We start from the raw sequence: 12,630 nt of genomic DNA on the forward strand, positions 1-12,630 counted from the left end.
TCCACATGGTTGAACTAATTCACACTCCCACCAACAGTACGTAAGTGTTCCTTTTTCTCCACGACCACACCAGCATCTGTTATTTTTTTACTTGTTTTTTCCTTTATCATTTCAGTAGGTTTTGGGGGGAACAGGTGGTGTTTGGTTACTTGAATAGGCTTTTTAGTAATGATTTCTGAGATTTTGGTGCAACCATTACTGAGCAGCATACACTGTACCTAATGTATAGTCTTTGATCCTCCACCCCCTGCCCCATCCTTTCCCCTCCAGAGTTTCCATAGTCCATTGTATCATCCTTACGCATTTGTGCCTTCATAGCTTAGGTCCCACTTATGAGTGAGAACACATAATGTGTGGTTTTCCATTTCTGAGTTATTTCACTTAGAATAATGGTCTCCAATTCCATCCAGGTTGCTTTGAATGCCATTATTTTATTCCTTTTTCTGGATAAGTAGTATTCCATGTTGTGTGTGTGTGTGTGTGTGTGTGTGTGTGTGTGTATGTATACATATCTCACATTTTCTTTACCCATTCGTTGATTGATGGGCATTTAGGCTGGTTCCATATTTTTCCAATTGCAAATTGTGCTGTATGTGATAAAAAGTCTTAAGACAGCCATTATTAAAAGCCAAAATTGACAAGGAAATTTGGTTACTTCTGTGTCATACAACCATTTTACATAAAAATTATAACTATTAATAACATACACTAAGTTATATCAGAATTATAGAAGTTTCTTATAATTTTGGAACACATACCAATAAAAGATTTATACAAATGCAATGCCCACCCCTGCCTGAGGGGGCACAGAGAGTGCACGCAGACCTGTGTCTTTCCGTGTCCCTCACCCATGCTGACCCCACCACCAACATGATCACATGCACAGATGCATAGATGGATCTTACTATTTGAGGGATGTTCCTTCAATACCTAGTTTATTAAAGAGTTTTTAACATCAAGGGATGATGAATTTTACAAAAGCCTTTTCTGCATTGATTGAGATAACCATGTGTTATTTTTGTTTTTGTTTTTGTTTTTGAGACAGAGTCTCACTCTGTCGCCCAGGCTGGAGTGCAGTGGCATGATCTCGGCTCACTGCAAGCTCCTTCTCCTGGGGTTCACGCCATTCTCCTGCCTCAGCCTCCCGAGTAGCTGGTACTACAGGCACCTGCCACCACGCCCGGCTAATTTTTGTATTTTTAGTAGAGATGGGGTTTCACTGTGCTAGCCAGGATGGTGTTGATCTCCTGACCTCGTGATCCGCCCGCCTCGGCCTCCCAGAGTGCTGGGATTACAGGTGTGAGCCACGGTGCCCAGCTAATCATGTGGTTTTTGTCTGTATTTCTTGTTTATGTGATGAATCACATTTATTAACTTGTGTATGTTGAACCAACCTTGTGTCCCAGGAATAATGTCTACTTGATTGTGGTGGATAAGCTTTTTGATGTGCTGCTGGATTCGATTTGCCATATTTTGTTGAGGATTTTTGCATCAATGTTCATCAAGAAGATTGACATAAAGTTTTCTTTTTTTGTTCTATCTCTGCCAGATTTTGGTATCAGGATGATGCTGGCCTCATAGAATGAGTTAGGGAGGAGTTCCTCCTCCTGAATTTTTTGGAATGGTTTCAGTAGGAATGCTACCAGCTCTTCTTTGTCATATGGTATAATTCATCTGTGAATCTGACTTGTCCTGGGCTTTGTTTGGTTGATAGGCTATTCATTATTGATTCCATTTCAGAGCTCATTATTGGACTGTTTAAGGATGTAATTTCTTGTTGTTTTAGTGTGGAAGGGTGTATGTGCCCAGAAATTTATCCATTGCTTCTAGATTTTCTAGTTTAGCTATATAGAGTCATTCATAATATCCTCTGAGGGTTATCCGTATTTTTGTGTGGTCAGTGGTAATATCCCCCTTGATGTTTCTGGTTGTCTTATTTTGTATCTTCTCTCTTTTCTTCTTTATTAGTCTAGCTAGCAGTCTATTTTATTAATTAAGAAAAACAGCTCCTGGATTTGTTGATCTTTTATTATTTTGTGTGTCTCAATCTCTTTCAGTTTAGCTCTGATTCAGATTACTTCTTGTCTTCTGCTAGCTTTGGGATTTGTTAGCTTTTGGTTCTCTAATTCTTTTAGTTGTGATGTTAGGTTGTTAACTTGAGATCTTTCTAAGTTTTTTTTTTTTTTTGAGAGGGAGTTTCACTCTTGTTGCCCAGGCTGGAGTGCAATGGTGCAATGTCAGCTCATTGCGACCTCCACCTCCTGGATTCAAGTGATTTTCCTGCCTCAGCCCCCCAAGTAGCTGGGGTTACAGGCATGTGCCAACACAACCAGCTAATTTTGTAGTTTTTAGTAGAGACAGGGTTTCTCCATGTTGATCAGGTTGGTCTCGAACTCCCGACCACAGGTGTTCCACTTGCCTTGGCCTCCCATAGTGCTGGGATTACAGGCATGAGACAGTGCCTGGCCTCTAACTTTTTGATGGGGCATTTAATGCTAGAAATTTCCCTCTTATCACTGTGTTGGCTGTATCCCTGAGATCCTGATATGTTGTATTTTTGTTCTCATTAGTTTCAAAGAACTTCTTGATTTCTGCCTTAATTTCATTAAGTACCCAAAAGTCATTCAAGAGCATGTCCTCATAATTGTATGATTTTGAGTATTTTCTTAGTCTTAATTTGATCTGAGAGAGAGGTTGTTATGATTTCAGGTCTTTTGCACTTGCTCAGGAGTGTTTTATGTCTGATCATTTGGCCATTATTAGAGGATATGCCATGTGGCAATATATATTCTGTTGTTTTTGGATAAAGAGTTCTATAGCTGTCCATCAGGTCCCTTTGATCCACTGCTGAGTTAGGTCCTGAATATCTTTGTTAATTTTCTGCCTCAGTGGTCTAATACTGTCATTGGGGTTGAAGGCTCCCACTATTACTGTGTTGGAATCTAAGACTCTTTGAAGGTCTCTAAAAACTTGCTTTATGAGTCTGAGTGCTCCTGTGTTGGGTGCATATATATGTAGGAGAGTTAGGTCTTCTTGAACTGAACCCTTTACTATTATGTAAAGTCTTTTTTTTTCTCTTTCAATCAAAATTAAAGTCTGTTTTTTCTAAAATTAGGATTGCAACCCATGCTTTTTTCTATTTTTGATTTGCTTGGTAGATTTTTCTCCATCTCTTTATTTTGATCCTATAGGTGTCTGCATTTGAGATGTGTCTCTTGAAGACAACATACCAATGGGTCTCAGTTCTTTATCCATCTTGCCACTCTGTGCCTTTTAATAGGGCGTATATCCCATTTACATGCAAGGTTAATATTGATATGTGTGATTTGATTCTGCCATCATGATGTTGGCTGGTTATTACGCAGATTTGTTTGTGTAGTTGCTTTATAGTGTCAGTGATTTATGTGTTTAAGTGTGTTTTTATAGTGGCCAGTAGTGGTCATTTCTTTCTATATTTAGTGCTTCCTTCAGGAGCTTGTGTAAGACAGGTCTGGTGGTAGCAAATTCTCTCAGCATTTGCTTGTCTGAAACGGGTCATATTCCCCCTTTGCTTATGAAGCATAGTTTGGCCAGATATAAAATTCTGGGTTGGAATTTCTTTTCTGTAAGAATGTTGAATATTGGCCCCCAATCTCCTCTGGTTTGTAGGATTTCAGCTTAAAGGTCCACTGCCAGTCTGATAGGCTTCCCTTTGTAGGTGACCTCACCTTTCTTTCTAGCTGCCTTTAACATTTTTCTTTCATTTCAACTTTGGAGAATCTGATGATTATGTGTCTTGGGGATGATCTAGTGAAATGGATTGGTGCAAAAGTAATTGTGGTTTTTGCACTGTTGAGATTTGTCATTTGATATTGGAATATATTTTTAAATAAATGTGTTTATGTGATACATCATTTTAATGCACATTTCTCACTTTATTTTTTTGTTAATGACTTATTGCTTGCTGTTCATTTAATATTTATTTTAGACTATCAAGATGATGTTAGACAAAAAGTAAATTTGAGTGATTTTCCCATTCAAGTTCAAAATAAGTCATAAAGCAGCAGTGTCAACTCACAACATCAGCAATGCATTTGGCTCAGAAACTGCTAATGAACATACAGTGCAGTGGTGGTTTAAGAAGTTTTGCAAAAGAGATGAGAGCCTTGAAGATGAAGAGCATGATGGCCAGCCATCAGAAGTTGACAATGACCAATTGAGAGCAATCATTAATACTCTTACAGCTAAATGAGGAGTTGCCAAGGAACTGAATGTTCAGCATTCTGCAGTTGTTCAGCATGAGAAGAAAATTGGAAAGGTGAAAAAGCTCAATCAGTGGGTGCTTCATGAGCTGAGTAAAAATAAAAAATTCATCTTTTGAAGTGTTGTCTTTTCTTATTCTATGAATGATAATAAACCATTTCTCTGTTGGATTGTGACATGAGATGAAAAGTGGATTTTATACAACTGGTGACAACCAGCTCAGTGGTTGGACTGAGAAGAAGGTCCAAAGCACTTCAAAAAGCCAAACTTGCACCCAAAAAAAGACTTGGTCACTGGTTGGTGGTCTGTTGCCTGTCTGACCCACTACAGCTTTCTGAATCCTGGCACAACCACTGTGTCTGAGAAGTATGCTCAGCAAATCGATGAGATGCACTGAAAACTGCAATGCCTGCAGCCAGCATTGGTCAACAAAAACGGCCCAATTCTTCTCCATGACATTGCCTGACTTCACGTTTGCAAGTAACGCTTTAAAATTGAACAAATCGGGCTACAAAGTTTTGCCTCATGTGCCATATTCACCTGATCTCTTGCCAAATGATTACCACTTCTTCAAGCATCACAACAACTTTTTGCAGGGAAAATGCTTCTACAATCAACAGGGTGTAGAAAATTCTTTCCAAGAGTTCATCAAATCCCAAAGCACGGATATTTATGCTACAGGAATAAACTTATTTCTTGACGGCAAAAATGTGTTGATTTTAATGGTTCCTATTTTGATTAATAAAGATGTGTTTGAGCCTAGTTATAATGACTTACAATTCATGATCCAAAACTACAATTACTTTTGTTCCAACCTAATATCTTACTAAGGTTCTCTGCATTTCCTGAATTTGAGTGTAGGCCTCTCTAGCTAGGTTGCGGAAGTTCTCATGGATGAAATATGTTTTCCAAGTTCTTACACTCTCCCCATAGTTTTCAGGGATATCAATAAGTTGTAGATTTGGTCTCTTTACATAATCCCATGTTTCTCAGAGATTCTGTTTATTCCTTTTTATTCTTTTTTCTCTATTCTTGTCTTCGGGTCTTTATTTCAGAAAGCCAGTCTTCAAGCTCTGAGATTCTTTCCTCAGCTTGGTTTATTCTGCTATTAATACTTGTAATTACATTACGATATTCTTGTAGTCTGTTTTTCAGCACTTCTGTGTTGATTTTCTTCTATACTGGCTATTTTGTTTGTCACCTTCTGTATCATTTTATTGTGATTTTTAGCTTCCTTGGATTAAGTTTTGATGTTCTCTTGCATCTCAGTGATATTTATTCCTATCAATATTTTGAATTCTATTTCTATCATTTCAGTTATCTCAGCCCAGTTCAGAACCCTTGCTGGAGAGGTAGTACAGTGTTTTGGAGGAAAGAAGGCACTCTGGCTTTTTGAGTTGTTAGAGTTTTTGCACTGGTTCTTTCTCACCTTTATGGGCTGATGTTTCTTAAGTCTTTGAAATTGCTGACTTTTGAATGTGTTTTTATTACTTTATTTGATGACCTTGAGAGTTTGATTGTGGTATACAGTGGGTTCAGTTGATTGGCTTCATTTCTGGAAGATTTTAGGGGGACCAGTGCTCAGCTCCCAAATCTTGGACTGAATTCTGTAACTCTGGGGAACTTGTATCAGGCTCTGAATTTGTTCTCTGACTCCTCAAGTTTAGGGATCCACTGCACTGTGTGGGGCTGAGGTGCTTCCAGATTACTGGTCACTACACTCTGATGGGTGGTGCCAGCCAAAGCTTTAGTAGTGCTGTATCAATGAGATCTATCCTTGTTCGCATGTGCCAGTAGCAGCAGCAGCAACAACTTAGCAGGGTGCACGCTCATCAGCTGCTGCAGGGTGCTAACAGTTGCCAGGCTACCTGCCTCCCTGTGGGCATTCACAGCAGTGGCAGTGACAGCATGACTCAGGGGGGTGGGGATGCCTGCTGCATCTGTGCACGTGATCGTGTTGGTGGTGGTGTCAGCATGGGTGAGGGACACGGAAAGACACAGATCTGTGTGCACTCTCTGTGCCCCCTCAGGCAGGGGTGATTGCTCAGGGCAAGGGAGGGTCCATTCTTCTCGGTGCCTAGTTTCACTCATGTAGCTGTGTTTGCACTGTGGTAGAGTTCTGGCTGGGTCTGTGACCCCAAAGGCTCTGACTGCAATGGTCTTATGTTAGGTCAACAGGGATGGCATGCATTCCCACCACAGCACTGGCAAGGCAGGGCGCATGCAAGCAGATATATGTTTTGCAAATATTTTCTCCCAATTCATATGCTACCATTTTATTTTGTTGATTGTTTCTTTTGCTGTACAGAAGCTTTTTAGTTTGACACAGTCCTACTTACCTATTTTTCTTTTGTTCTCTGAACTTTTTGTGTCATGTCCAAAAAGTCATTGCAAAGTCCAGTGTCAAGAAGCATTTCCCTTATGTTTTTTCTAGGAGTTTCAGGTCTTACATTTATGTCTTTAATGGATTTTTAATGAATTTTTATATATGGTGTAACATAAGGGTCCAATTTCATTCTTTTGCATGGAGATACCAGTTTTACCAACACCATTTACTGAAAAGACTATCATTTCTTCATTTGGTTTTCTTGGTGCCCTTATCAAAAAGTAGTCAGCTATATATTTGCTTAGATTTATTTCTAGGTTCTCCATTTTGTTCCCTTAGTCTATGTGTCTATTTTATGCCAGTATCATACTGTTTTGATTACTATAACATTCTAACATAATTTGAAATCAGGAAGTGTGATGCTCCTAACTTTATTCTTTTCTCAAGATTGCTTTGACTATTTGAGGTCTTTTGTGGTTCCATATTAATTATAGGATTCTTTCTATTTTTATGAAAAATGCACTTAATCTGTTCATTATTTTAGGTGGTATGGATATTTTAACAATATTAATTATTCTAATTTATGAACACAAAATATCTTCCCATATATTTGTGTCTTCTTTAATTTCTTTTTATCAGTGTTTTATAGTTATCAGTATATAGGCTTTTTAGCTCCTTGGTTAAACGTATTTCTAAGTATTTTTTATATTTATTGTAAATGGGATTGTTTTCTTGATTTCTTTTTAGATAGGTCATTATTGGTGAAAAGAAATGCAATTGATTTTTGTGTGTTGGTTTTGTATCCTGCAACTTTATTGAATTTATTTATCAGTTCTACTAGTTTTTTTGGAGGATGAGGGGAGGGTTATTTTTGACTGGATGCCAAACATTGTAAATTTTATTTTTTGGATGCTGAATATTTATATATTCTTAAAAATATTTTTGTATTTTATTCTGGGAAATAGTTTGATTCTTTTGAGTACTAATTTTAAAATTCTTTAGGTAGGTCCAGAACAGGGCTTAGTCTGAGGTTGATTGTTCCGTACTGTGAGTCAAGACCTTCCTCATTAGTCTATTCAATGCCCTGTGAATTATTAGTTTACTTTGATTCTTTCAGATGGTTTCCTCCCTGGCTTTGGGTAGTTTTTTGTTTGTTTGTTTGTTTGTTTTATTTTGTTTTTGCATATATACATTGGTCAGTACTTTGCTGAATACTTGTAGGGGACCATTCACAGATCTCTGATGTTCTTTCTGTATGTAGTTCTCTTCTCTCTGGCATTCTATCAATGCCCTATAGCTGCCTTGATCACCCTAGATTCTCACCTCCATTTCTTCAATTCTGGGAGTCCTCTGAGTTAGGCTTTGTCTTCTTTTTCTATTCCTCCCCCTGAAATTCTTTTAAGGCTGTAGGTTGGGGCACTGAAGGGCTCACCTTTTTTTTTTTTTTTTTTTTTTTCAATGTCTCTCAGATATCACTATCCTTTGTTGTTTTATGTCCAGTGTCTTGGATATCATTCTTTCAACTATTTTTTATGGAATTATTGTTTGTTTCAAGTGGGAAGGGATATTTGGTTCCTGTTACTTCATCTTGGTTGGATTTACATTTTTTGTTACCTATTTGTACAAATAAATTTTCTTGTTGATGGTGACTCTCAAGATTTTGAATACATCATTATTGAAAAATCTTGACCAAGGATTGTATCTAGCCATTTAAAGCATTAAACTTAATATTGAAAAACTGTATTCATGAAAACAAGCTAATGATTTTCATTAAATATTTTAAAATATTTTATTTGGACATATTATTCACATTAATAATTATTAGCTTCTCTAGTACTTTGCATTTTGTGCTTATAATTACACAAGAAAATGTAATGAATTTTAAAATCAATTCCAATTTAGATTCCCTTAAATCCCTCTAGTTTTCCACAGAGTGCTATACAAATATTATACTTTTTTATTTGTACCATTACATGAAAAATGTTTGGAAGTGTTGACTTTAAAAATCTGATTCAAGCAGCAAGCTGTCTCTCTTGAAAAATGCCTACAGAAATCCAATTTTATATATAATTTGGGGGCACCTTTAGGACTTCCTGAAAAACGATTCATGGGCTTCTTCATTCAAGCCTTTCTGTTCTAGTGAAAGGAGGGGCTGCAGGCCAGCCTTCACTAATATTGTCTCTCTCAGCTGAGCATTTGAAAAATATTTATTAGGACTGAATTCAACATTAAGAGTAAAAATGCATCTTTAGCAAGGGCTGGGTTCTACTGTCAATACTTACAGCTAAAGTCATGTACAGTTAAATTTACTTTTGAAAATCTCTTGATTCTCCTGTAAAGTGAAATATCCATGTTTGTGTATACAATCCTATTTTGTGATTCATAAAGATGCTGAACTTTGAGAACCCCTGAGTTTGAAAGAAAAAAGGGAATTTCTATATATAGATGTTTGGGTTACTATTACTGCCTAAGCTTTTCAGTCTCTAGGTTAAATAGCATAAATAAAGTTGGAAATGTCTAATGTGCACCTGAAGGTACAGGGTTTAGTTGGAATCATTTTAAGTGTAAACATCTATAACCTAAATACATGTAAACAGATTACTTTGTTATCATGAGGATTGAAGTATTGGAATCTTATTTTATGAATATTGGTGAAAGGTGAAAGTGGTTTGTGTTCTAAAGTTAGGGTCGGGTTTTTTGTTTTTTGTTATTTTTTTGGTATAGAGAGAATTAATTATCCTTAGTAAGCTTAGCAATTTGAGAGCTCCCAATGTCGACTGAAATATCATTGCAAATGTCTATAATATTTGATTCACCCCTAAGCATGAAATAAAGCATGACCTCGTAAATTTTGAAAGTCTTTAAAGTTCAATGTTTTTTATATTTTAGGACATAATAAAGTTCAAATGCCTTAAGAGTCAGGTATGTATATGTCTATGTAACTTAAAAGATAAAATGTAAAATCTAACCACATAATTAATATGAGTAAAAGCCACAAACTTTTCTGAGCAGAGGATTCCATAATATGCCCTAAGATACTACTACCTCCTTCTAAAGTTTTGAAATCCCCTTTTACGGGGAATACAATAACGACTTCAGTTCAGTAGTCAGAGAAATAAGAAGACTCTCTCTAATTGTGAGAAAAAGAAGAATTGAATAGCCATAGTTTACTGGGGTCTTCTTTCATAAGAATGCATCTTATAACAGTAGGTTAATTTAGAAATATGCACAAATGATAAAAAAATGTACACGCCTCAAAAGATTTCTTGTTTAGGGATACACATGTATATGCTAAAATATTATGCACAAGAAAATAGGCAATGGCAAGACAAACTAAAAAATATTTGAGTACTGATGGTGCTTGGTTATTTCTGGCCCGAAGCAAAGTGATAGGCTGGGGATGGAACCCATAGATAGAGTCAGTGTAGGTCTCACTATGTTCTACTTTTTGACTTGGGTGATGGGTTTACAGATACTCATTTTTATTACTCTGCTTTACAAGTAATATATTCATTACATCCATTCTTTGAAATGGTAAATATTAGATTTAAAATAATAATTAAGGATATTATAAACTTGAGGAAAAAATTATACTATTAATATTTTTGTGTTAAAATATTATATTATTGATATTTTAAGTAGTTATAAACATGTAAGAGAATATGTCAGAAGCTTGGCAGCCCCTTACTGCTAATGGAAAATGTGTAACTGAGTAATTGATTCAGTATTCTGATGTTCAGAAAGTTTACCAAGTGAATAAACAGTGTTGAGATATTAATATTATTAGATTCAACATATTTATAAACTTAATTCATTATATTTATGAGTTACTTAATTTGATATTTGTGTTTATTAAGTCAGAGAAAAGAACTTTAAGAAGGAAGTAAAAGTCATAAACTCAAGAAATGTATTTAACATGTTTGAAGATGTGTGGCTAAGACTTAATACAACCAAATATTATTCAAAGTACTTAACTGCTGAAATCTGTTAGATTTATAAGTAGATGGTATCATTGGTAATCTAAATTTCTAAGCTTGAGGAAGAATCAGGATTTTTAAAACTTTTTTATTTTAATAAATTTAACAGTAATGTTTAAACTAAAACTAAACTTCCAATCAATGTTTTCTGGGAATAAAATAACATATTCATAACACGTATTCAAAATATATTTAGATAACTTTCTGCACTTATTTAGATAAGTGCAGAATCTTGGTCTTTAATAATCATTAAAGCTGGGGTAGGGTTGAAATCATCTTATGACAATGTAGTTACCTGAATAGAAGGACAGAGTAATTTCCTAATGAGAAAGCCACTTTCTGCTAGGAGATGAGTCAATCAATTCTAGCATGCTTAGTCAAACCTTCCTTAAAGTGAGTTTGGGTTCATTGTGATGCAAAGATATACTGTAATCATGGCCTCAAATTTTATAACACAAAGGAAGAATGCAACCTCTTTGTCCTGGGGAAACAATTCAAATTAGCTCTTACAAAATAGCCACCTCCACTTTTAAACCATGAAAATAACATAGACTATTAATGAAGACCAACTCAAAAGTCTACTATTCAAGTCAATGAATTAATGAATAAGTTGCTATCATAAAACTATTAGCCATTACAGTTAAAGGTGAGGTCTTTTCAAAAGGATGACACTGGTTTTAATATACAGCCATGCACTGCATAATGTTTTGGCCAATGACAGACTGCACAGATGATGGTGGTCCCATAAGATTATTATACCATATACCTTTTTAATATAATATTGTGTTTATTATTTTATTGCTACATTAGAAATGAAAATAAACTGTGAGAAGCTGCAAAAATGTGCAACCTCATGAAGATTATGGAGCAATGGAGGTGCCCACTGTAGAAGGTTAAAATTGCCTTATCTTGTAGGGGGTACAAGGACTATATACACAAAGGGCATCAATGGTAAGATTATTGACAGCATCTGCCATCTGGAATTTATGCATCAATGGTAAGTTTAAAAGTAAGCTTAAGGTCTGGGAGCGGTGGTTCATACCTGTAATCCCAGCACTTTGGGAGGCTGAGGAAGGTGGATCATGCAGTCAGGAGTTCGAAATCAGCTTGGCCAACATGGCAAAACCCCATCTCTACTAAAAATACAAAAATTAGCTGGGTGTGGTGGCGGGCACCTGTAGGCCCAGCTACTTGGGAGGCTGAGGCAGGAGAATCACTTGAACCTGGGAGGCGGAGATTGCAGTGAGCTGATATCGCTCTTGGTGACAGAGCGAGAGTCCGTCTCAAAAAAGAAAACAAAACAAAAAAGTAAGCTTAAGGAAACATTGGCCACTTCTGACCTCTTAGCCAAGGTGTACAGATGAGAAGACAATGGAAAATCCCTAACATTTCTACAAACGCACTGGTTTACAAAACCGAGACTCTCAAATGACGTTGAAATTTGCCCTTGGGAGGAGATCCCATTTTAGAATGTTTGAATACACTCTTTCTCCTGCTGGATAGTTTCCTTTGACAGAAGAGTATTTTTTTCTTTGTTATTAATTTTCTTCAGTTTTTCCCTGTCAAACTTCCCCACTTTTGACATGTCTGGCTTATAACTCATCTTGACTAAGGAAAGCCTGTTGTTCACTCTGGACTAGATAGCAGCACCATATTCTTACTGTGTTTTTTCTATGTTTAGGTAGACAAATAGTATTGTGTTCCAATTGCCTACTGTATTCAGTGCAGTAACATGCTGTACAGGTTGGTGGCCTAGGAGCAATAACCTAGGTTAGTAGAGTAGGCCACCTAGGTTTGCATAAATGCAGTCTATGATTTTCACACAATGATGAAATCATCTAACAACACATTTCTCAGAATGTGTCCACATCGTTAAGCAACACGAGGCTGTAATTGTTTTGTTTCTGGCTGCTATAAATGACAACATCAGCTGTTGAACAAGGCTGGTCTTGATTGTAATCATAAAAGTAACATTTGTAAATTTAAAAGAAAAAAGCTTATATTTTCTATAGGAGGAAGATTTACATCCAAAATTGTTATTAAGTAAGTTACAAGTTTAAAGAAATGGGCATAATTTAGGTTTCA

General features: G+C 36.2%; 1 protein-coding gene across 1 annotated transcript; it reads right to left on the minus strand.

Annotated features, from left to right (window-relative positions):
• Nucleotides 1-12,010: 12,010 nt before the first annotated feature.
• LOC100610146 (thymosin beta-15A) lies at nt 12,011-12,148 on the minus strand. The gene has a single exon (XM_054685390.1). It carries the CDS (start codon nt 12,146-12,148, stop codon nt 12,011-12,013), a length of 138 nt encoding a protein of 45 aa, XP_054541365.1.
• Between the last annotated feature and the right edge of the window lie 482 nt (nt 12,149-12,630).

Source organism: Pan troglodytes, chromosome 4 (genome assembly GCF_028858775.2).
Source record: "Pan troglodytes isolate AG18354 chromosome 4, NHGRI_mPanTro3-v2.0_pri, whole genome shotgun sequence".
Lineage (NCBI taxonomy): Eukaryota > Metazoa > Chordata > Mammalia > Primates > Hominidae > Pan > Pan troglodytes.